Source organism: Chroicocephalus ridibundus, chromosome 9 (assembly GCF_963924245.1).
Source record: "Chroicocephalus ridibundus chromosome 9, bChrRid1.1, whole genome shotgun sequence".
Classification (NCBI taxonomy): domain Eukaryota; kingdom Metazoa; phylum Chordata; class Aves; order Charadriiformes; family Laridae; genus Chroicocephalus; species Chroicocephalus ridibundus.
In genome coordinates, this window is record NC_086292.1 from 5,066,109 (window position 1) to 5,091,942 (window position 25,834).

The 25,834-nt window shown below is 49.8% G+C and overlaps 1 protein-coding gene across 2 annotated transcripts in view; it reads right to left on the bottom strand.

The window, feature by feature from the left end:
- Window positions 1–1,134: 1,134 nt before the first annotated feature.
- The window catches only part of AR (androgen receptor), a 66,350-nt gene continuing 41,650 nt past the window's right edge, over window positions 1,135–25,834 (bottom strand). The window contains exons 3-8 of one of the 2 annotated variants that reach the window (XM_063346606.1): window positions 25,640–25,756; window positions 18,365–18,652; window positions 10,276–10,420; window positions 9,292–9,422; window positions 8,572–8,729; window positions 1,135–7,534 (exon numbers count right to left, since the gene is read on the bottom strand). In XM_063346606.1, the coding sequence (XP_063202676.1) occupies window positions 7,424–7,534; window positions 8,572–8,729; window positions 9,292–9,422; window positions 10,276–10,420; window positions 18,365–18,652; window positions 25,640–25,756 (950 nt within the window). In that variant the 3' untranslated portion in view covers window positions 1,135–7,423. Of the gene's footprint in view, window positions 7,580–8,571; window positions 8,730–9,291; window positions 9,423–10,275; window positions 10,421–18,364; window positions 18,653–25,639; window positions 25,757–25,834 lie in introns of both variants that reach the window. The other variant, XM_063346605.1, reaches the window with a different exon arrangement.

Here is a 25,834-nt window from a genome sequence, read left to right on the forward strand (position 1 = left end):
AATGGCTGGAGCGTAACAGAGCAAAACTAGTTCAGCTGACGTGAAGTCGCCCTTTTGGCCAGACCCAAACCTCTGCAGACACTCAGACTAATTTCCTTACTGTTCCCAAGCAGGCAAATACTGTGCGAGCCACAGGAGGCTGGAGCCCATTAAGAGGACAGAGGCCGGCGTAAGACCGGGAGATGCGTAGCCACGTGAAGGACTGGGTCCGTCACCCCAGCACGTGTTGGACTGGCGGCTCCTGGATGTCCCGGGGGACGTTGGTGGCCAAGTTTGAGGAGGGACACTGGGGCTAACATGCGGACACAGGTATCTGAGACGGCACCGCAGTCCATGAACAGCGGCGGATTTTTCAGTGTCGATTAAGGGTGAATTTTGAAAATAACACATTCATTTTTCACGGTGATTCAAACAGAGGGATGGGACCAGATTCTCTGTAGATGACTAAGAATGACACTGCTCCACATGGGCAAGGCTTTTTGTACTGCTCAGTACATTGCGCTTTCAGCTTGCGGGGTATTGGTACATGTACTGCCGCTGTGCAATTACACACTAGACATTGCCAGCTATTTGTGGCCTGATGAGGTATTATTTTTTTTTTTTTTTCCCCCGAGCTCTTCAGTTTGTCTCACAGTGAATAAAATCTTGACCCTGTGCAGTATTCACATCTGTACCTTGAATTAAAAAGTGGGCTGATAAGCAGTCTTTTTTATTACTCGGAGAGCACAGGTCAATTTTATAAAGACGTTCCAGCGGGATGGATTTACAACTGCTCATAAAGATACTGAAAACAACAACAAAAGAAGGAGGACACTGGCCTTTATTAGCTCCTTGCTTTGAGAAATACATTAATCAAATGAAATTCAATTTAAAAGACCCAAAGAGGCATATGTGAAAGGATTAGTCAATTGACGTGTAAATGAATTAACAGTTCAGACGTGATTAATAGCAAACTCTGACTGTGAAAAATGGCCTATGAATGATCCAACATACAGCCTCGTCCACTGAAAAATGACCCACTTATTCCTGGCATCTTCAATAGCTAACGTTCGTCACACCGGATAACGTTTTTTCACGCACACAACTGAAACGAAAGCCAAATACGCGCATTGAGCAGTGTTCCAACAAACGAGATTTTTTTTTTTTTTTTTTTTTTTGCCTTTATTGTACTTAGAACAACAACAGATTTTTAAGATTACAAAAAGAGCTGAACACCAAGCATGAAGGTCTGCCCTGTGGCACAGCACAGGCTGAGGGCTTGCGTGGGACCCAAGCATGGACTAAAACAGTCAAAAAGTAAGTATTTTAATTTCCCCTAGCGCAGTGTAATTGGTTTTGTCTTCAGCCTGGATGCCAGACAGGCTCCTCTTTTTTGGTTACGAGAATAAATGTCCTTCAGTCCCATAAAGTGACTTCTGAGTGATGGTCATCTCCTGGCCATCCCCCACCGCATCTCACCGGCCAATGCAGCGGATGTCACTGCTCTCCAGTCCGGATGACATCGTAACATTGTAGGCCTTGATTTTCCTTATTCAATGTAATCAGTTCCAATTTAATTTAAAAAAAAAAAAAAAAGGAAAAAAAAAAAAAGAGGAGTGGCAACAATCCAACTAACGTCCTTCTCTAGAAGCGGAATTTGGCCTCAGATGCTGTTAATTTAGGCAAAATACTGCCGTTTCTGAAAGGTGACTGAAAAAAGACCACAGTCTCGCAACTGCAATACAATTGCAACCGTAAGAAAACGACGGGAGTAGGCTTCGACCGCCTCGCACACCTCGCAAAGGACAAAGGCTCGCAACGCAGCCGCCAAGTCCCGCCGGGACGGGGCAAAGGCTTTTTCCACGTGGGGCGTAAGAAGCTGAAAGCTTTAGCCCTCGCCTTGGAACCGCTCGCCTTGGAACCAGGCCTAGGGAAATAACCACGTCGTGGTACCTGAAAGTCTTTCCGCCCGTTCCGTAGGCCACTGGGTTCTCTTCCTTCCGGTAATCCTGCGGGGTTTCCTTCATGACTTTACTCGGCCACGGCGAAACGAGCGCTTGCAGAGACATTACGCTTTGATGCTTTCATGAATATAGCTGTGGGCTGGGAGTCCTCCCCAGGCAAAAAGGCACCAGCAATGAGCTTTTTGGCTTATTACGAAGAAAATAGAATATATCAATATAGAGAACTCTTTTTATTACAGAAACATGTTAACAAATAAAAACAGCATTAAATTGCCACAGAACACAAAATACCCGGCACAGAGAGCAGCTTATTAGAAACTTGCTGTGGTTTTACGTGTGGCGCAGATATTTACTTTTTGACTCACAAGAGCAGGTTCCCCCGCCATTCGAAAAGGGGACGAGCAAAAGTCCCTCCGTGCCGCCTGGGAGCAGACGAGCGAGCCAAGGTGGGTGCGGGAGGGCTGCAGCCTGCGCCCGTCTCCCCCAGCCCCACGCCGGCCCCCACCCTGGGAACGGGCTGGAGCAACCCCTGGAGCCCGACGCAGATTTCCATAACCGCCGCCTGTCCCCCTGCCACACGGACACCTCGCGTGGCCACCGGTTCCCAGGTACTCTGTCGTCTGAGAGCAGGCACCAGGACGTGACGGCGCAGAGACAGTCGTTACGGCACAAGAAAGGATGTCCGTGCCTCTAAAAGTCTGCTTTGAAACAGCTAGAAAACAGCTACCGCTCTCTAATTCCAGGATTCTGCCCTAAAGTGCAAGGACACTTTGTGCAGTCAGAGAGAGCAGAAATAAAAGGACACTCTGTTGTCCCCCAAGTGCAAATACTATCCCTGTCTAAAGCCGGAGAAGCAGATACGGACACCAGAAAAAATTATTAAATTAGAAGTTTCCATTAATATCGGCACATACTAACTCACCTCCTGAAGATTTGGTTGCAATCAGAAAAGAAAACTCTCTTAAAGCATTATATTAAATAGGTATCTTTAGCAATATAAAATGGCGCATGCCTTTTTTTTAATATATATATATATATGTTTAACATATATAACGTTACTGAAACATCAAGGGAGAGAGATCAGTAAGTGGAGCGACAGCGGCAGGGAGCTGCAGGGACAGCCTGCGTTGGCCGGGGACCCTGCAAGGAAGGCCAGCTCTTCCCAGTGGCACTGCTGGAGAAGGCAGGTGACACCTCGGGTACCACCTCAGCATCCCTACGGACCACGGCAATGACCTCTCAGGCATCACCCGGAGCGACAAGTGTGAAACCAGCATGTGGTGGCGAAGGCTGTGAGCGTCCCACCTTCCCTCCGCAGGGCTGACTCCCTCCGTATCTGCCTTGCCGTGCACGGCGTGCGATGCTCATGGCTTAACTCCGTTCTCCCTGAAGCCAAGTGCACAGGGCCTTTTGACTTCTCTGGGAACAGCGTTTGGATGCTGCCGGGCTCTCCAGGAATGGTCACAAAGTCTCGCCAAGTGGAGAGCCGCTACCCAAGCTCTTACTCTTGCTAAGTGAAGCTCCCTGTTGACCACGGATGGTGCTGGTGGGAGCCTGCTGGGCAAAGGTGGGAAAAAGTGGGAGAAGATCTGTGGTCTGCTGGCTCAAGAACGCTGCCCACTCAGGCACGCAACTGCACCGCGTCACCTGGCTCACGTCTTCTGGCATTACACAGGACTGAGGAAGAGTTCCTCCTGTGCTAAAGGCAACCTCATCTCACACCCTTTATCTCATGGAATTGTTCCCTTCCGTGCAACGATGCTGCTCCCGGGACGATGCCAACGTGTGTGTTCCTTGCCTTCCACCTGCTGCCTTCAGCGGGAGCTGACGGGCTGAGCCACGACCCGGATTAAGCCAGCACAAAAGCCCAGGCACTTCCCAGACAAACCAGAGCAGAGCCAGTGAAACCACCGGGGGACGCTGACGTGGTTTGCTCCCTGGATGTGCGAGTCAGCGACGCCAAGGGGGTCCCCTCTCCCGGGACTTGGCCATCCCGAGGGAAGCCTCAGGGACAGCTTCCACACGATGGTGAAATTCTCTTTGCTTTATTAAAGCAAAAGTAGACAAGAAAACGCACAGAAAAACCACAAAGTACAAAGATATATGGCAGTATCTGGACTTTGGTATTTTTTAAACCTCTTTTTTCCCCAGTTCCTGCAGCAGCCCATGAATATAAACAAAGAAACAGTGTTAACTCCCCCCCCCCAGCAAATACACACGCAGGTGCTACTGATCCGGGTTCCCATATCCTCCGGTCATCCCTCTAATAATATCATAAAAAGTCAACTTTTGAATAAAAAAGTTGCCGATGCTTACTTCGGCGCTGAAGAGAGAGGGAACACAACTCCACGGGGGCTCTGGGGGACCGGGTGCCGAAGGCGGCCCGACTCGGGGGTACCTCATCTGATCTCCTGCTCCATCCTTAAAGCCTGCGCGGCTGGAGAGGCTGCCCACACGTGCGTTACACGCGTCTGGCAGATGACACACAAGCACTATCCCCTTCTAAACCATTTTTCATCCGCGCTATGCGTCCACCAGCAAATCAGTGTATGCAAATCCCTATGAAGTCTGATTTCTTCCCAATCTCCCAGCAGAAAAGTACCCATCAGGAGACCTCCGATCTTATTAATGAATAAAAACTTTACTGACATGAGCTTGTGCAAAATATAAAGCTCTCCAAAGGAGCTATTCAGATTGCTCATAAACATCCTTCTGCTGATGACAGAGACCAGGGCATTACCAACCCCGTAGTTCATTGTATTCTTCTGCTAACGGCCAGAAAATGTTCAAGAAGAGAAGAACGCACCAGCAGGATCTTTTTGCTGGTTCATTTGCAAAATATTAGTAGATCATATCTACACTTAAAACGCTTGCAGCGCTCTGAAACAGGAAAAGCTATTGAGAACATCATCCTGTTGGCTGGCATTCAGGAAGGTTACCTACGGATTCTGTTGCCGCCTACATTAAGGGATTTCAGGAGGAAGAGCACGATCAGAGACATATCTAGCAGGGCAGGAAAACTCATCACAAATAACTGTAAAGAGAGATCCTCCCCTTCCATAGGGTTGGGTTTTTTTTTCCCTACTCCTTCCCTTAATGAAAATCCGACAGCATGACTGAAAAGTATCAGGAAAATTAAATGTTTGTTCTTACTGAGAGTTTGCAAAGAACCCAGACGTAGCATGAGGGCATTTGCCTGAAGAGCTGACGGCGATGCTCAGCTTGTGAACGGTCCAAGCAGCAGAAGCATTAGCACTGTTTTCTGCACGGCACGTACGTGGCAATCGATTGGCCTGAACCTCATGCCCTTCGCTTTTAAAGCCATCTGACAAGACACGAGTAGCTGGTATTACGCAGGGGGGGGAACGTGGCGCGACGTGATGCACGTGTCTGATCAGCTTCACCTCTCCAGGCTCCGGCGTTTGCTTCGCGCTTGTGGCGGCTCCGTGCCAGGGACCACCCCAGCGCCCTCGGGTGGGCACCGAGCGCCGGGTGGGCACCGCTCTGCCACCAGCTCCATACCGCAATGGCAAATCCACTGCCCGCCAATGAACCACACACTTGCTGTTTGCCGGCACGAGGAGCCCTTGTTGACGTCTGTCGGTAAAGCCAGACCACGTTGCAGCCCCCCATGAGAAGTATGACCCTGGCAAAGGCCTGTACGTGCCGTGCTTGGCAACAACCCCCGGCCAGGTCTGCCCAGCATGTTTCGGTGGGCTCATGGCTGTGCGGGAAGGGGGAAACTGAAATACCGCGGGGAACCCAGGCTTGGCCACTTTGTGGGAAGCAGAGCCCAGCAAATAAATCTGAATAAGGGTGTTGCGTGGGCCTGCGCTTCCTTCTGAACTTGAGGTATGAAACGGAATCAAGCCAACGCTTATGCCTGAAAAAACAACCTGCTTTTCCCAGATGTTCCTGACTGCTGGGAGCCACCAGCAGCTGCAGACCCACCAACCATTGCTGTTTGCCGACTGTGGACCGAATGCCCCCGTTAGCCAGGGCACATTTATCCATCCTCAGGGCAGAGCTGCAGCCTGTCCTGCGTCAGCCACGTGGCCGTGCCACCATCATGCCACCTGTGCCACCACCATGCCGCCCAGAGCTGCTGGGGACAGGTCGGTGCGTGTGGGACAGTGTCCCCCCAGGCTGCAATCAACCACTGCAATTAGCAGGAGCCGTGCACGCTGCTTGGAAGGGCAGAAGGTCTCTTTGGCGTTTCCTTTACAACCCCCCGCAGCGCCGTGGCAGCACCAGGCAGTCACCACAGCCACCTCCCAAAGGAGAGGATTAACAGCCGGAGCCCTGTGGACATTGGTGTCTCGCACACCGGGTAAACGACCCCGCTTTGGGACAACAGTCCCGCGGCCTCGCAGGTCCCGCAGATCCCGGCCCCGCTGTTTTGCTCCTGGGATGCTCGTCTGCTGGCATCAGCAAGAAGAGTTGGGACAGATGGGGAATAAGTAGTGTAGGTGGAAACCTGGGGTCTGGGGACACCCAGCGGGAGCAGAGCTGGTGAGGGGCTGGGCAGGGGGCTTCGGGTGCCCACAGGAGGAGGGGAGAGCGTGAGGTCTGAGGACATCAGGCACTTGCGGAGGTGGGTACTGCTGTGTCGGAGGAGCAGCAGCTGTCGAGGACGGGAATGTGACTGCTGAGCGCCCGGGTGTCCATGGGGCAGACCGAGATCCAGCTTGACCGGCTGCAGGAAAAACATCCCAGATGGAAAACAGTAGCCATCTGCCACCTCTGGGGATTTCTGAAGGTCACTTTCCCCTCCAGCCCTTTCGCTGACAACCCCGTAACACTCCATCAGCTAATACTAATGCTGCAGGACGGCACACGGCAGCGGCATGCTGGCCGGGGCAGACCCCACAACGGCTGCATGGCACCTTTCTGACCCGGCAGCAGGTCCTGTAAATTCATCAGGCTGCAAGTTCATCTCTTCCCGCAACTCTTCGCTGTTTCTCTACTGCAACGTTTTCACTCGTCTGCTTCCCAGCACCATAATGCAAATAGAAAGTCCCAAAGGAAGCCAGTAACGTAACCCACGCTCAAACTTACAGATTCAACCTGCTTCTTGTCTTGTTCCGTTTTTTAAAAAAAAAACCCAAAACAACAACCAAATCCAACAACTGCTGGCATTTCTCCCAATCTCCCGTGGCCCGGGCCACTAAAAGTCACTGCAGAAAACACACGAATGAGAGAGCGTAGACACAGTGCCGCCGCCACCGTGCCACAGTCCCCTGTCCCAGCACAGCGAGCCAGCCAAATCTAGGCAGAAGTTGTGGCAGGGAGTTCAGTTCAGAGGTACCTCGGGAAAAATAGAAATCTCAGGAATCCCAGCAGGTAGTCGTTTGCTACTGTCCGTCTTCTCGGCCGCTGCAGAGGGGATTCCCCAAGGCACTGCAGTACAGTAGTGCAGAAATAACAGGCAGGAGATGGCTGAAATGGGGGTGGCAGAACTGGGAGGTCCCTCTGGAAGATCACTGTGTGTGGAAGTAGATAGGCTTGACTTTTCCAGACAGGATCTTGGGAACCTGCACAGAGATGATCTCGGCCATCATTTCAGGGTAGTCCACGCTCACCATATGTGCCTTAATTAAAAGGTCAAATGTAAACTGATGCAGATCCTTGGCAATCTGGGAAAGGAAGGAAGTTTGTTAAGCAAGAAGCCCCTGGTCAGTGACTTCCCTGGGAAGACACCGAGCAGGCGTTCGCAGGCACAGCAGGCCAGGGCTGGCCTTGCCGCGGTGGGACCTGCTTTGCCCTCTGGCCATCACTGCCTTGCTGGCAGTTATCAGACGGCAGGAACGCATTCCGAGCACGAGCGAGGGAACTACCCAGTCTGGGAGCGTGTTGTATTATCTTGCCACGGCCCTTCACACTCAGACACTACCGAGTCCCACCAAAACGGGAATGTATAAAAATGGCACTTTCTTACTCCTGCAGAAACTGTCTTACTGTGTGCAGATGCTGCTGACTTCACTTATTAAGAATTACTTCTTGCTTCTAGACATATAACTCCATGGGCATGGAGCTGAGCCCCGGGAAGGAGGAAGGATCTATCTCACCTTTCACCAGTACCACTTCAAGTCACGAACAGAGAATTTTTTTTCTCTGCTGTAAGCAGAGAAGATTCACTGGGGGCGCTGAGATTTTGAGCTATTCTGCTAGGCTGACGGTGGAAAAGTATTGTCTACTAAGAGCTTTTCTTTGCTAAAAAAGGAAGCCCATAAACCCAAGCACAAGAGCGGTTATGGCAGGGAGTGACGGACACAGGTAACTTCCACTCCCTCAGTAGAGTTAGCGGCTGGCTTTCCTCTGTCGCTTAATCTGGCAGCACGCTGCAATGCTGTCCCTGCGAAGGTTTTACAAGAGTTAAAAGACAAGCCACAACAGCCCAGGTTGGAAGGGATCTCAAAAGGTCACCGGGTCCAACCTTCACTGGGAAAGGGAGCCTGGATGAGACTATCTAATGCCCTGTCCTATCACATCTTGAAAACCTCCAGTGATGGGGACTACCACAACCCTGGGGAGGTTGTTCCAGTGAATGATCATTCTCACTGTAAAAAGTTTCTTTCTTATATCCTTTCTTATGTGTATAGATGGACATTTCACTGTCCTCTCTTACAGGATGCACGGAGTCCAGGACTTTGGTGAGCTGGTAAAATCGCCGAGAGCAGGAGGTAGGGTTCTTCCTCTTGCAAGCGATGATACGGTCAAGTTCCTTAATGTAATTCATTCGAAGTTCATCAAACAGCTTCTGGTTCTTGAGGCCATCCACTGGAACTGGATGGAACAAGGGAAGGAAACAGTAAGAGTTGCCCAGAGAGTGGAGAGAATACAAGAGCAAGAGGAAGGCTGGAGAAGTGGTCAGGGCAGACCTAAGAGGGAAGATCTGCCCACCAGCATTGCTTCTGCTATGGCCCTCACTCCGATCAGCTTGCTGGGCTACTGCTAACCCAAGGACCCTTGTTGAGCGCTCGTTAAAAAAGAGAGGCAAGGTAACAAACTGCAGTGCTATTCTCCTGCTCAGCAGCTGATGCTCAGAGGTCCCCATGATGACAGCAGGTAGGCTGAGGAGCAACGTCCTGCAGGAGCTAAATGGAGAAACGCTGCACTGTCCATAGGTGGGATGGGCTCGCTGCAGGGCAGCTGGGTGGTGGCACCCTTATGCTTGGCAGCTCATTGTCTCTGAGCAGCTCAGCTTGAAGCAGAGAGGAGAACATCCAAAGCCATCCCTTGGGAAGTATGAGTACGTGCACATGCCCAGGGAAAGCACCAGATCCCTCTAGGGTGATACAGCGTATGGCAAGTGGAGATCCGTTGAAGAAAGGATGTGAGTACTTACTAATACTGAAGAAGAGTAGAGCCTTCATACAGAGAAACTCCTGGGGTGTGATCTGAAGCCACCCGAACTCCTGAGAGAGGTGCCGCATCCTGACACATTGGCTGTACATTCTGGATTTGTGCATCCGATACCTGGCAGGGCAAGGAGACCAAAGTGTTGATGGGGGGGAGGACACACTCTGCCCAACCCAGCAATCCCAGCCTTGCCTGGCACATCCCCGCCGCCAAGAACCTGAGCTCTGTCTCGGGGGATGCTGGCAGCAATAGGACCGCCTGCGGGAGAGGAACGTTTTCCAAAATGCCCATGTCTAATCCTCTTTGTCTGGAACTAGATGACTACCTGGGATCTACAGGGTTTGTCTGAGTCTCTGCCTCCCTGAAAAATGACTGCAATGATTCACCAAATAGGCCACCTGCAAGAGATGTGAAGCTGAGCTTGGAGCTCTCAGAGAGAAGGTGTGCTTTTGCTTTCTGCTGTACTTACTGTTTTTAAGCTCTTCTACCTTAGCGTCAACAAACCCTCCCCAACTCTGAGCTGATGCTACACCAGAGAGAACCCATCAGGAACTTAACAATATACGTTTGCTTCTGTTTCTGCTCACTCCAGCTGACCAACCAAGATGAAAACAGGAGCTCAAATCCCTCGGAAAAAAGGCAGGTCTGTACGGACCGGCCCTTCACACCCTGCACCAGCACTTGCTGCTGCCCTGATGGAAGTCGAACCAAAGGCAAGGTTGAGGGAAAGGGAAGAAGGACCAGGAGCGACATTGCAACTCTCCTTATTGCTCCTGGAGATCACTGCAGAGCAATTAGAGGGGAAAAGCAGGGCCCTCCTATGTTTTGTTGGCCAGCTCTGAAAGTACGATTACTCAAGCTGTACATTTCATAAGCGCACTGGAAAGGACATTCCTTGTCTTCTTCTCATTTCTCACCTAGTCTGACCCAGACAAAGCACACTATTAGGTTGTTGTTATTTCGCACTTACTCATTGAAGACCAAATCTGGAGCAAAGTAAAGCATCCTGGAATTGACGTTGGTGAAAGATCTCCAACCCATAGCAAAAACCATAAGGCCCATCCAAGAGTACTGGATTATTGACATCTGGTCATCCACATGCAGGTTGCGAAATCCTATTTAAAAAAAAAAAAAAGAGAGGGATGTTGCAAATTAATGTTGGCTTTCTGCGGGTAGCAGGACTGTTTTCGTGCAGGCTCCGGCTCTCCCGCAGGGCTCCTGTCATGACAAGGTGTTCCACAGCCTAACCTCAGCTCGTCCCAGGACGCACGCACAACTGTCGTGTCAGCAGCAAGATGCTCACGCCTGATGGGCAACGAGGAACAGCCAAAGCACTAAACTGGAAGGGGGAAGAGGGGATCCCCAAACGCAAGGAAGGAATAAAGAAAAAGCCAAGCAGCAAAGCAATTTAAAGGAAGGCATTGACAAGTGGTAATGACATCTTCTCCCTAAGAGTCTCAAAGTTCTTCGCAAATTGTGTTTGAAGGCTTTGCAGTGAGGTGAACAAGCCTCATTCTGCAACAGATTGGACAAAAAAGATAGAGCAGGATGAGACTCAGTGACCTCCTGAAGTCCTGCAGGATAACAGGTCCCAGCAGGGGTGCTGAGCTGGTCCAGCTCCCCCCGCACCAGGCTTGCCCTGCCACAGCCCTCATTACCGGCACTAATTAGACACCCAAACCGACCGAGCCTTACTGTGCCATACGCTCCGCAGTCGCGGCGTAACCCCCAAAGCCTCCACTCCAAAACGTTCACCATTACCATGGGAGACGGTACGTCAAAAGTGAGTGAAATAAAGAGCCGACGAGGATTTGTTTGCTTTGCTCTGCTAACAGAAATAAATCAGCCGAAGGGGAGCGGGAGCCCCAGCAGCAATACAATTAACTGTATCACATTCTCCAGGCACTGAGGCAGAAACGAGCCCTCATTAACCAATTACCTCCTTTGGTGCAATTCTGGCACTTGAGGAAATAAGTCAAAAAACTGCCTTTATTTTCAACCCATTAGGACTTCACCAAATTTAAGTAAGTGGATTTTAATGCATAATGTTCAGAGCCAGCAAGTAATCCCAAAGGGCTTATCACATGGTTAACAGACTGTGGTTTCTCCCCTCAAATACACAATGCATTTATCTAATGACTATGAAAATGAGTATGAAAACCTCTGCTGCATCGCAAGCCAAACAAAAATAACAATTAAATTCAAACTGGTATTTCCAGATGGTGGTTCACAGCTAAATCGCAGGCATGTTTACAACACGCGCACAAACATCACCTCCAACACTGTACTTTTTTCCAGATACTTGTAAATAGTCAAATGTAATCTGGTTTCAAGAAAATCATATGTTATTTCAATCAAATATTAAAGCAATTATAACACCTCCAGTGTATAATTATAATCCATTGAGGCAAGCATCTGTCTCTTGCCTGGGAAGCTGTCAACTGCAAATGAGCACAAGTCGTGTTTTACCGTTGACTAAACTTGCTTTACGTTTGTACATGTTCCTTTCAGTTTTCATGTCCCCGGATTAAAAAAAACCCTGAAGCTTGGGTGCAAGTAGTGTCCTACCACACCTGAATAGGTGAGTTCCATCCGGAGGGCTCTCAGCTACTGGCTGAACATGGACCTTCTGCCAGCGAGAGTGAAACTCGTTAACAGCTCACAAGTCCAGACAACACATCTGGGCAACACAAGGACTTCATAAAATCAGTCATACTCACCTCCAGGACATGTCTAACTTAGATATTCATATTTAATTACAATCCCACATGCTATAAAAAACCGTTCTATTTATCCAGTAAATACAGTCAGAGACGAATTCACCGCCTGGTAAAACCTAAGCCATTCAACAGTGACTGCTTCCTTGAATTTCCTCCTGCTCCATAATTACCACTGTTCTTTTCCCTTGCCTAGATTTTCTAAAAAGATTGGGAAAACTTGAGTTGAAAAGGAGCCACGCTGCTGGCCCCTATAGTTGAGACTTTGTGATGAGCAGCCAGCGAGATGGTGCAGGGAACACTCCCACACTGGCACCAAGCGATGAGGATTAACGTTTCATCAGTCTGCTGCACATTCATCCCACCCCAACTCCATAGAGTTGGGTTTTCCTCCTTTTTAAATTGCTCTTTGAAGGAAAAACGTATCTGGTCCTCAGAGAGAATTAGCACAACACGCTCTATTACAAAAAAGGGCAAACATGAAACAGTAGATCAAACTGAAGACAAAGGATCAAAATGTCTTCTGAAGCTTGAAGGAAGCTCTGAAGAAGGCTCAGCGCAGCCCTCCCAACAGCAAAGTGAGGACACACACCCCAGTGTGCTCGGGCGAAGGAGCTCCCCAGGAAAGATCATGGAAACATACAATCATAGAATGGTTCGGGTTGGAAGGGACCTTAAAGATCATCCAGATCCAACCCCCCTGCCCTGGGCAGGGACACCTCCCACCAGACCAGGCTGTTCCAAGCCCCGTCCAGCCTGGCCTTGAACCCCTCCAGGGATGGGGCAGCCACAATGCTCTTCACCACATAGACAAGAAAATCCTGCAAATACAAATGTATTTATGACAGCAGATGCTCCGTCCTCAAAAAAGATGCAAGAATGGCATAATAAGAAGTTGGGCCCAGGAGGTGCTGTAGAGCCAGAAATGAACGGCAAACCAAGGCGTGATGGAGAGGATGAGGTGGGGGAGAAGAAGCCAAACCAGAGGTCTCTGGTGTTTGGCTTCCCTCATTGCCCATATTCTGTGAGCGAGGCCCATAAAACCTACTACCAAAGAGGAAACCTATACCCTGTAGGTGACTCGGAACAGAAAACATACCCATGAACAGCCAACTCTGTGAAAATTAACCCTAATTCTCACAAGGCATCCATCCCCCTGTTGCTGGGTTCAGCATCAACAGGACGAGGCTGCTGGAGACACCAATATCCACGGCAGAACCTCCTCATCCTGCTCACCCCGTCGTGGTGCTGCAAGCACTGCCTGTGCCCAGGCAAACCAGCGCCAAAGCCACCTCTGCAGTTCTCATCCAGGACCGGCTTTCCCTTAGCTACCCAGTATCAGCTTTTCAACGCATCTATGAAAGCATTTGTTGCACCTAATCTTTGCTATGAGAAGGATTTTGGTGCACTTGTTCATTGCCCTGTTAATTACGTTCACTGAAAAAAAAATATTTGTGCAAGCTTTATCACTGTTTAAGGAAAGGTATTTGAACACAACACTTTTGTTGTTACAGGGCTTACGGTCTGCTTTCTGCTTGTCCACAAAAACAAGTTCTAGAAAGACAGTGGCCAACTTTTTCTAAAAGGAATCACCGCTTCCAGTTTCTGAGCTGAAATGCCTTCAAACAAAACTGGTTTTCAGAAACCAGATACCTATCATTTCACGGAAACCTCCTCCCTCCAGCCATCTGAGATGATGTATAGAATCACGGAATCATAGAATGTGTTGGGTTGAAGGGACCTTTAAAGGCCATCTAGTCCAACCCCCCTGCAGGGAGCAGGGACATCTTCAACTAGACCAGGTTGCTCAGAGCCTCATCCAGCCTGGCCTTGAATGTCTCCAGGGATGGGGCCTCCACCCCCTCTCTGGGCAACCTGGGCCAGTGTCTCACCACCCTCAGTGCAAAGAACTTCTTCCTGATGCCTGATCTAAACCTGCCCTGCTCTAGTTTAAAGCCATTGCCCCTCGTCCTGTCGCTACATGCCCTTGCAAACAGTCCTTCCCCATCTCTGCTGGAGCCCCTTTAGGTTCTGGAAGGGGCTCTAAGGTCTCCCCGGAGCCTTCTCTTCTCCAGGCTGAACCCCCCCAGCTCTCTCAGCCTGTCCTCACAGCAGAGGGGCTCCAGCCCTCTGAGCATCTTTGTGGCCTCCTCTGGACCCGTTCCAACAGGTCCATGTCCTTCAAAATGGCCAAAATCATTGTAAAAGAAAATAAATACAAACCTAATGCCACAATATATTGTTAGATTTTTAGTACTGGCGTAGTCTGAAGAGACACAAATAAAGTTACCTTCCACAGGAAGAAATCACAGCGAAAGTAAAATTAAATTTACTGGTGACTTGGAGAAGACCAGTGCACAACCTTTTTCTTGTGAATAATCTTAAAGCAGCGTAGTTTGGAAATAAATGCTCTATCTTCTCTCTTGAGGCACTGCTGTACCAGAATGGTATCTTCCTAAGAGATCAGCAGCTGAACACCTCCCGTCTTACCATAAACTAGGGTAAAACTTAGAAAAACATTTCTAAGGTGGACAAGTACTCGGTTTCTATCTGGGAATTTTATTGTCTGGGGAATGGAGAAAGGTGCACAATTAATTGTATCCTTATACTTAAAGGGGGAGTAAATATAGTCTAAGGCAGTAGATTTGGAAAAGAAAAGCAAGCAATGGCCTGGAATACCCCTAACGCCCCAACTAACGGCAAGCACGCAGAGATTTTGCACCAGCTCTAATAAATGGATCCATGTCCCGTGATCCCAGGTGGGCTATTTCACCTGATCCCGGGTGCACCGAGCTGCACATCTGCCTCGCTGGCAGCAGACCCGCAGCAGCCCCGGCCCTTCCCCTGCTCTGCCGGGAAGCCGCCATTCCCAAACGCTCGCAGTCCAGTCATTTTTTTATAGACTGATTTCCGAACAGCTTTGGGAATGAACAAGACTCTTCATTTGCTGCCAGTTAAAACAGATCTTTAAACTAACGCCCTCGAGTGCTGATCTAAATTAATTTTAACACCTTCACTGAATTTATATACATGGAAAAGGAAAAATATGTACTCTTTTCACTTACCCTGCAGTGGACAGGTTTTATGGATTTAATGAGATCTTTTAATTCTGTGTTTCAGCAGCTTTCTTGGCAAGCTGCGGTTATTCAATCTTTCCTTTCCAGGGAAACCACAGTTTGATTCTGCCTTCTCCTGTGCAGAATTTCAATTGCATAGGGTCCAAAGGGCCATACATTACATTCTCTCCACTGGACAGATATTGCTGCTGCGGGAACTCGGGATTCAGAAATGCTCCTGCCTGGTGCAGTCTTGTTTCTAGGACACCACCGAAACCTCACCGGAAGAAGTGCAGGAACACCTTGCTGCATATTCGTCACTCTTGGTGTACAGGTGACGGTCAATGCAGGACGCGAGGTTAATAATCACCTATTAACTAATACTAATCTATTGCCAGTATTACCAGGCTGAGGCTCCCTCTCTTACAGGTGCAAGTTCCCCCTCCTCCCACCAGCAGCAGTCGTTGGGAAGTAAAACCTCTGCCTCTTCGCATTGATATGTATATCTTAAGTGACACGCAGGGCTGCTTATGCTTAGTTAAGCCAATGCTTAGTTAGGCCCCATAAGTGCCAGATGTGCTTCATTAATGGGGAAAGGAGAAGAGAGGATAAAATTTCCGCCCTTACTGTTGACCTGCTGAGGACCAGGCAGCAGATGCTGGCTGCCGGGCTCCCTGCGGAGCGAGGTTTGGTTCTTGGCACCATAAACCCCGGCTGAGACGCTGCTGTCGGCCCCGGGCTCTGTTCCTGCTACCGGCCGAGGCCGGCTGTGCCCCGGCGCTGCAGCGGCCGGTCAAGCCCTCCGGTCTGCTCCCATCCCACCTCCCCAGCAACGGCGTTCATTAAACAGCCTCCAGTCTCACAAGAGACAGCGCGAAGATCTTGTTTGTTTTGATAAAAACTACTGCATCCCGCTGTTTTAAATTGCCTGGCTTTTGTTTCCATCACTTCTCCCCCTGCATGCATTCGCCCGCATCGCCCCTCTCCTGAGCCCGCCGGGTGCCAGGCTGCCAAGCCAACCTGCAGATCCGGGGACTGAAAACACTTCTGCTTTATTAACCAAAAAACTGCTCTCTGGCTACGGTGTAGGATGCTGAAGGTTTACCCAAAAAAGCGAGGTGGCCGTGGTGCGCACGGGGCAGGGCAGCCCCTGGGTACCCGGCAGTGGATGAGACCCACCTCGCAGCGGCAGCCGAGCTGCTGCTGGAGCGAAGGGACTGCGGAACCACCACCCGGGGCACCAGAAGAGCAACAGCGCTGCGGTTGTTTACTCCTTCCCTGGAAAATATCAGGAGAATGACTAAGTGGCGAATTTGTGGTTATTACTGTTGAATAACAGTTGGCACATGGTAGGGAACGGCTGAGAGAAAGCTGGGGAAAACAAAGTGGCTTTGCCTCTCGCCCCGAGCACAGTGATGCTAATGGTCAGGCCAGCACCAGTGGGATCACAGAATCATAGAATCGTTAGGGTTGGAAGGGACCTTAAAGATCATCTAGTTCCAATCCCCCTGCCATGGGCAGGGACACCTCCCATTAGACCAGGTTGCTCAGGGATGGGGAGGCAGCCAGGCAGCATCCCACCATGCAGGAGAGCTGGCCTCCGAAATGGATCCCCTGCCCAGAGAGCAGGAACCGCTCTGACATAAGAAAATTAGAATTAGTTTTGCCCAGATGCCGTCGCCGGCCCCAGGAGGCAGCGGTGCAGCCGCCGGCACCGCCGCGCCGGCACACGTCGTGAGGGAGCACCGCGGGTCGGAGATCCGGCGCAGCGCAGGAGAGCAAAAGCCTTTGAGGAGGGGGTTGTTAGGACAAAAGATGTTTTTTCAAAGCATTCTCCCTTTCCATTAGCGCTACCGCAGTTTTACAACCTCAGCCCCCGGATTGCTGGCCAGGTTTGGTGGTGTCTCCGTGTACTTTTCTGAAGAAGTCTTGATGTCTGATGCAGATAAGCCAGAAGAGAAAGCATGACTTGCCCCTGGTTTCACAGGCTAGGTGAACTTTTTCTGACCCTAGAATGTAAGAAAGAGAATGGGCTATTCTGCATTTAAGCATATTCAGAATAACACCCCTCCTGGAGCACCGGTGAAGCTGCTTCCAGGGGAAATGCTGAATTTCTGGGAATGTCGAATGTCTGACTATAGATTCGTCACCAGGTTTTGGCATACAGTGGCAAACTTATTTTGCCTCAGATTCCTCCTTTGGTCGTATCACCCTGCACATAAAGAGCAGGATCCCTGTTTTCTGCGGCATTTCCTGAGGAACGGGGCCAGGGTGAGGAAGGCAGCTCAGGATCATCCCCACGCCCCGGTCTCAGGGATGCTGGAAGCTGAACTGGATCCCGCTGCACCCAGTGATCTCGGTCTTCTGTAATTTCACTCATTCAGTTGGCAGGATTACGACATGCAACGGGCAGCATGTTCCAGACTGGAAGCCTCTACGCTCAGAACCAAGGAGCGTGTTCAATAAAACACATCTATCACCGGGATGTTTTCATTTACAGCACCCGATATCTCCTACCGTTTGGAAACTTTCCGACCCTAATGTACTCCCATCTCACGACTCCGAATGCGTCATAAATATATTCCAGCAGCCTGTCACGCAAAGACAACCTGACCGCCAGGAAGAAGCCCTTTGGGATTTTTTATCTCTCCTGCTCTTTTACAATTAATCGGCTTGTGGAACAGAGAAATGACAAGGAAGGCGGTCTCCCAGCTCTCAAGCCTCATCTCCTTTCAGCCCGGTTTACCCCATCTCACTTTCACATCATGAGATGGCACAGTTCACCCGGGGAATTTACCATTTTCACCACTTCACGCAGGCTACAGGATGGGGCTAATACTTGTTTAGAGAAGACTTTGGCAGGTCTGGTGGACGCAGCCCTGCAGGTGGAGCAAAACCACCGCAGGGAGAGTGGGAAGAGAGCAAGACCCTGAACCCCTGACCAGCACCAGCCCTTCCCGTGCGGGGAAGCAGACACACACCTACACCCCACTGTGTGGCGGGGGTTATCGGAACCCAAAGGGTAAGTTTCGACATACTTTGTCACCCCTTCATCACCGCTCCCAGCAACCAGTCACCCAAAGGAGACAAACCTGACGCTGCTGCAGCCTGCTTCACGGAGATATTACACAGCCAGCCACCTTGTGAAGATGCTTCTCCAAGGAACTGTACGATGGTGGGACGGGAGCTGCAGACCACCTCCTTGGAAACCCACCCCAGGCAATGCAAGCAGGGGACTTTAGGAGCATGCAGGGAAGGGATGGGATTTGTTAGTTTTCCTCCTCACCTGGCAAAGCCTTTGCCCATTTGACCACGTAGACGAGCTGCCTCTCCCCGAGCTCATTCAGGCTGGTCAGCAGGTTGGAGAAGGAGTCCGGCTGGCTGTTGTCATGGCCGGCACACACCACGCCAGGCTCAATGGCCTCCAGGACGTTGAGGAAGATGGGCTGGCACTCATACCCATCAATGCGCGTCATCACCATCTTGGGAGCTTGCTCCTCTGTGGGGCTGGATAAGCTGACTGCATCAGCATCGTCTTGTGCCTTCAGGTTACCCAGCTTCTTCAGCTTGCGGGCTGTGGAAATGATACATTTTAGTGTGAGACTTAAAAATAAAAAAGAAGCTTGAGGTTTCTCAGCCTCCAGCTCCATCACTTATATTTACAAGGACAGGGAAACTGATGGCCAGCAGCAGCTACTCCTTCAGTGCACGCCGCCCAAAGAGCGCCCCGGCATCGCAGACCTCATGTAAGGACAAAAGGGAGCACACACTGCACAAGGAACTCTATTTGCTCGTTAATTTTATATGGAAAAGAACAAGTATTATTCATCCCCAGCCGTGACTCGTCTCACATTAACTCCCACTTAGAAATGGAGAGGAAGAACTGGGGAAAAGAGGGAAGAGGCAACTCGATTCAAACAACTATTCACAGGCAATTAAAAAGGGAAACAACGCAAGCAAATAAACTCAGTACCTGGTCATGTTCCAGGGAAAAAAGCCAATGCACTTGGATGCTTAAGGGGGATTGTTGTTGGCCAGATTGGAAGTGGAATGCAACTAAGAGAAAAGCCTTCTCCCTGCCCAGGGCTCCTGCAACGCCCGCTGCCCTATAACCACGCTCTCCCAGCTGGGTCACTACTCTACAAATATATTATGGAAAATGCATTTTAAAAGCCAGCAGGTGGTCCCACTGCTGTTTCCCTGGAGTCGCCCCAGCTAGCCCACCGACAAGGAGAAGACTCGAGCAGGGGTGACCATGTTCTGCTGGCCAGCTTCAAGACCAACGTCAGCAGAGGGGCCGTGTGGGGTTGGGACTGGAGGCAGCCAACGATTGTGCCCATGTCACCATGACGAAGTGTCACTCTCGTGCACCCGGCTCTTAATTACAGCTGCCAGTCTGCTAGCAAGATACAGCCGGAGCTTCAGATGCGTGACTTCAAAGTACTTGAGAGTTAGTGTTCACCTAATTTGATATCTACACGATGGTGTTCAGCACAACACGGGCTGGCAGGCTGCTGCAGAGAGGAACAGCTTTCACCCCTTACCAACTCCGAAAATCCCTAATTAATTAGAGAAAAAAAAGCCAATCGTTTAATTCACGTGGAAAATACAACATCAAACCAATTGCCCTTGGGGTTTTGGCTCCTTCATTACATGATACTTATCTCAAATTTCCTTTCAGCTGTAATTAGAAAAATAAGCGGCAAAACATAAAAATGTCAAGTTAAAGAGTGGCTTTGTAAATCAATTCAGAACATTGATCTTTAAGTAACGTACTTTGGATCATCTACTGTACGAGCAATTAAGACAAGGCTGCTCTGTAAAAAAAAGGAGGGGAAAAGAGGAATAAAAATAAAAGAGAGCAACAGGAAAAGGGGCTGCAGTGCAGTGTGACATCCTTTGGCTCCTTCAGCGTCTTCCCAACGCTCTCCTCTCTAACCCTGGAGAGACGGTCCCTGGGACAGGGACGGCACTGCTCTCCCGGGAAGCTGCGCTCGGGTTTTGTTCCCGACAAGCACCGTGGGAGGAGTGGAGCGCAGAACACTGACCCGCGTTCCCAAACAACCTGGCGTTAATTCGGGATGTACCGTTAAGTAAGGAGGTACCGGGGCTGACTCCACCTGAGGCAGAAACCACATCTCACGGTCGCGGTTGGTGCTGGACCTTCAGAGACGGGAGTGCTGCTAGGGAAGAAAAGCTCCCAGGCTTAAAAGAAGAAATAAAAACTGAACTGTATCTTCCAAAGATGAATACTCAGTGCCCATCAGGTCCTGCGCGTAACTGGAGCCAAACCCACACTGTATAAAAGACGCACATGTTTTGGCTTTACTGTTAATTTTTTTTCCTTCAAATTGAATTATCTAGCACTAAAAGATGTCGAGTGAAGTAAGCAGAGAGCAAGCAACGACGCAGCGGGCTCTGAGACTGCAGCCGTAAACCAAACCCCTCCGTGCCGGAGAGCAGGGAAGGCGGACGATAACTGCTCTTATCAGAGGGGCCTCATGTCTGTGCCTTCCAGGAGCAGTTCTTCCACAGATCACCGAAACACTGACGTGACCAGCCACAGAAAAGCTTCAGAGGGAAAGAGTAGCTTATATTCAGTCTAAAATCTACGGTTTACAGCAGGGCTCTAGGTTGTTAAACTGCCATGCTTATTGTACCCTGAAATTCAGCGTTGCAATGGCCTTACTGGAACCTTCCCATTTATTTTAAAACTAAAGATATTGGGGTCCAGGCGGAGACCTGAACCTTCTCACAAACACAGCTTTGAAGACACCAGTCCTCCTGTAGTTGAGCCAAATACTTTTGCCTTAACTTTGTGTCACCTGTGCAAAAAACCTTTTTGCTGGCAGCTACTGGGAACAAAAACAGAAATTAAAAAAAAAAATCGAAATCAAAGATGTCTGTTACTCTTTTATTCTAGGATGAGCTGAGCTCGGCGCTGTACTTCTGCAAACTGAGGTGGGACGAAGCCCAGCACGTGTGACCCCAGCGGCAGTTTTACCGGCCCGGCTGGAGCATCTGCAACTCGGCTCGGGCTTAACTGGGAAAGTATCATACAGGTTCGGAAAAAAAATTTAGAGGGTATAATTATATGGTATCACAATAAAACACTGACCAGTGCATTCACCCTAGGGAGCACGCTATAGAGAGATTATCGAAGCGACACACATTTTAAGGAATTTAACCGGCCCATCCTCCTGCCAGGCATTTCTGAAGCTGGTGAAGGAGCGCTCTGGGCTCCAGAATGGATTCTTCACGAGTGCTGGGATTCAGAGAAGTTCTGGGGACCCGGCAGAAAACTGCTTTTGCACTAGGAATGTCAGATACACCCTGCCAGCCTCAGGCACCGCCGACTGATTTCAGCTGCCGGCAAAATGACAGAGAAGCTGAAACGGGCCCTGGCATATCCTGTTCTTCAAATTTGTTATTAACATCAACCAACATGTGGCTTGTCAAAACCAGACCCTGTCAAGCTATCAATCTTTTCCGGCACGATAATTTTAGTTGATAATTATAGTAGTACTGGTATAGCAGACATGTCGGTCGGGCCCACACAAATTGAAAAAACTCGAGCGATATAAAATCAGACGGTACCGCTGAATGATTTTAAATCACGCCGGTGACACATTTCAAAAGTAATAATAAATGTTGAAGGAACATCAGACAGGTTCGTTTCCTATAAGGGTTGTTCATGGCCCTTTGCTAAGTGAATATCTACGTTCATTCCAAAAAGAAAATCAACCATTTCCACTAAAAAAGCCTGTATGACAATGCATAGATGAGAAAACAGTAATGACCGTTAAGGGCTGATCATTGAAGAGACTGATCAAGGTCTGCTGATAAGCTCAGTCTATTAAAGCAAAGTACATTTCCCTGTAAGCAGACATATCGAGCAACTGAAAAAAATAAGCCATATTCAGTGGATGTTGAATTCCATCCTCAGAAGCCTGAACTTGCACCAAAAGCTGATGGAGAAAGCCAGCGGCCTGAGCTGGCAGCACGGTTCAGCGGACGCAGGACTAACAGGATCCCGTGTCTGAAGAGCATCTTCCCAGCGCCTTTAAGCACTGATGCTGCTGGCACTGGGAAACTGTGATTCAGTTCACCGTACGAGGGAGTTGTTTGCAAACTGCAGAAGCCGTAACAACAGCAAAGATGAGACCACACACCTCGGAGCACAGAAGTAAGGAATTTTACCTAGGTGGTTATGCAGAAGGCTAAAGGGTTATTAAGTCGCAGCCAACAAATACCCACGGCGGGGACAGAAATTCAATAAAAGTAGTTTTTTCAATCTAGCAAGCAAGGCTGTAATAGAGATCCAGTTGCTGGAAATCAAGGACAGACAAGATGAAAAATGAGGTACATCTATCACAACACTGAACGTAATTAACTACTGCCACTGCATGGGAAAAAACGTGTTAATTCTCCACTGCTGGAAATGATTACATTGATAACAAATGCTTTTATAAGACACGAGCTCTGTTCTAACCACTGCAACCGGAACTGAATTAGGACTAAATACAGGTATGACTCATGCCTCGGGATTTTACAAGATATCGGCAGTTATTACAGTAGTTTTCTAGTCCTACCATCAATGAAATGAGCGGAATTTTACATGTTTGGGAGGTTTTGCCCCAAGACGGGACCCAGAGGGAGTGCAGTCGACGTCGGGCAGCACAAGCAGGCTGCCAGCTCCGGCCGAGGGCAGAGCCGCATGGTTCTCACAACGGGAACAGCCTACGCGACCTCGCTCGCCACGATCAAAATGCACAGGCAGCATTTTAAAGGAGGTGCCTTAAATCCAGAGCTCTGCCGTCCAGGATGACCATAAGTCAGCAATGTGCCCTTGTGGCCAAGAAGGCCAACGGCATCCTGGGGTGCATCAAAAAGAGCGTGGCCGGCAGATCCTCCCCCTCTGCTCTGCCCTGGTGAAGCTGCATCTGGAGTACTGGGTCCAGTTCTGGGCTCCCCAGTTCAAGAAGGACAGGGAACTGCTGGAGAGGGGACAGCAAAGGGCTACCAAGATGATGAGGGCACTGGAACATCTCTCTTATGAAGAAAGGCTGAGGGATTTGGGTCTCTTCAGTCTGGAAAAAAGACGTCTGAGGGGGGATCTTATTAACACTTATAAATACTGAAAGGGTGGGTGTCAGGAGGATGGGGCCAGGCTCTTTTCAGCGGTGCCCAGGGACAGGACAAGAGGTAACGGGCACAAACTTGACCATAGGAAGTTCCATCTCCACATGAGGAGGAACTTCTTTCCCCTGAGGGTGGCAGAGCCCTGGCACAGGCTGCCCAGAGAGGTGGTGGAGTCTCCGTCTCTGGAGACATTCCAAACCCACCTGGAGGCGTTCCTGTGCCACCTGCTCTGGGTGACCCTGCTCTGGCTGGGGGTTGGACTAGATGATCTCCAGAGGTCCCTTCCAACCCCTGCCATTCTGTGATTCTGTGATCCGTGCAGGCACCTGTGCTCGCAGCAGGAATTACTGCTGTGGGAGAGGCAGGACAGTGCACCAGCAGAACCGAGCACGTGAAACCGGCACATTATCGCTTTGGGGTTTGGGTTTTTTCTTTTTTTTTTCCCCCCCCCCTTCTCTTAGGCTTTACACTGTTGATCAGGAGAGAAGATTCTGTTTAATGGATTTCAGCTTGCAGGTCAGAGTGATCTCAATCAATAATGAAGTGCTTCGACATATTGCCACTCTGTGCCAAAGCAGAGAGTCCTAAATAAAGTATTCAGCGTGTGTCACCTCCTCCTCCCATTAAACATACCGGGAGCTGCAGGTCTGCTGGTCACAGGCGGCTCTATTATACCCTACAAGTGACTGGTAATTAACAGGCAGCTAAAAACAACTGTTTGGAGCTTGGAAGCATTTTCAAATGCTCTGCCTCTCTGCTGTGGGAGAAATAACTGTGGACAAACTCATAGCATGCATGTTTTTAACAATTGCCTTTAAACCGACATTCAAAACAAATGTAAAACAGACGAGGCAGAACAGGTCAGGGTGACCCAAAGAGCTTAAGAAAAAAAAAGGGGGGGTGAGACGACAACTATCAGCATTAGCATTAATTTTGTCAGTGTGTCCTGCAGAAGGCGGCTACGCTGATGTATGTCTTCTCTTACTTAAGGAAATTTCACCAGAAAAGAGGACTTCAAAATAAGCATAAGGACTTGTTTTGGATGCCGCTATGAAGCCCATCTGCTGGCTGCGGGCAGGAGAGCGGGGTTTGGCTCCTCACCCCTGTCCCCCGGCTCGGGAGCCCAGCAAACCCACGGGCAGGGTGGTGGTGACATCCCGGTCCCGACCCTCCCAGGCAGACAAAGGAAGTGTCCCGCGGGAGTCTCCCTGCTTCCACTAGGAAGCCATGGCTACAAACAGCCATGAAAATGACTGTCATCAGGAACTCCTGCCAGAAGGCGCGCGGGCTGGCGTGGCGCCGGGACAGGCTCCTCTGCCCTCGCTCCCTCCCAGTTGGGCTGGATGACTGGGGCTGGGGACAGAACCGGTGAGGCAGATACCGGGGAACTGAGTCGGAGATAACCCCCCGGTAACTCCAGCGAGGAAACTGCCTGCTTGGTCACACCAGGTGGATGGGGCACCTCCCTGCTGCCCTGCCGACCGCACGCGTGTGTTGGTACCTGAGCTGTAACAACTATTCTGGGGAGAAATAAAATGATAACCGCTGCTCCTCGATGAGCAACAAACCAGAACCTTGCCGGCAGCAAGTTCTTCGAGACAACGTTCCAGCAGTCCAGCAGCTCCGGGAGGCACTGCCCAGCCCAGCAATGGTGGAAGTGTTTAAACGAAAATGTTGGCCCAGTTAATTAGCCAGGGCTCCCTGCTTCCCACCACGCTGTGCTGATGCTGCCAGTGGGTCTCCCTTCTGCATCACCTGGGACTCCCCTCCGCTTCGCTGTCAGGGGCCTTTTCATCACGGCTCAGGTCCATCAGCTCTGTTTTCCAAGGTATTTTCTTCCTCACTCTCACATCAAATGCACCCAGAGACGAGCCACCCACTGAGCTACATTGTATCTTCCGAGATTTTGAGCAGAAAACCTCACATTTTGGATATGGGCACTCTGACAGGTTTTAGTAGAGCTACAGGTTTTGGAACAGAGACAAACGGTAACAAGGATCTTTACCAGTGACACAAGGAGCAACTTCCATTCCGCAAAGAAAAATACCGGGGCTGTAATTTTATAAAGAAAAATACCCCTTTCTTGCCTAGGAAAATGATCTTAAAATGGGATTGCTCTGTTGAAGGAGGCTTTGGTGTGAGCGAGAACCCATCTTACCCAGCCATTGGCATTTTTTCAGATTAACAAGGTTTTAAATTAAAAAGCATGTTTCCTGAAACTCAAACAAAAGTTTAATGAAATTCACCGTTTTGGTACTAGAAACCTGCAAATGTTTCCCCAAGCTCATTACGCTCCATCAGCCTCATTTATTTAGACATTTACTGATCATTAATATACCGAGTACATTCGTTATCTGCAGGATTAGCCCGGCGTCCCCAGCCCATCGCAAGGACCCGGGGGACATTATTCAGACAGTACCTCCGAGCGTCATCCCAGCTTCATAGCACTTCCGCAGGCGGCAGGACGGGCAGTTTTTCCTCCTGAACTTGTCGATGGTGCAGTCGTTCCGGCTGGCACAGAGGTATTTCTGTTTACCTACAAACATCAGCAGAAATGGCAGATGAGTGATGGGTACCGATCAGACCAGGTTTTACAAGGAGAAATGGGCTCAGC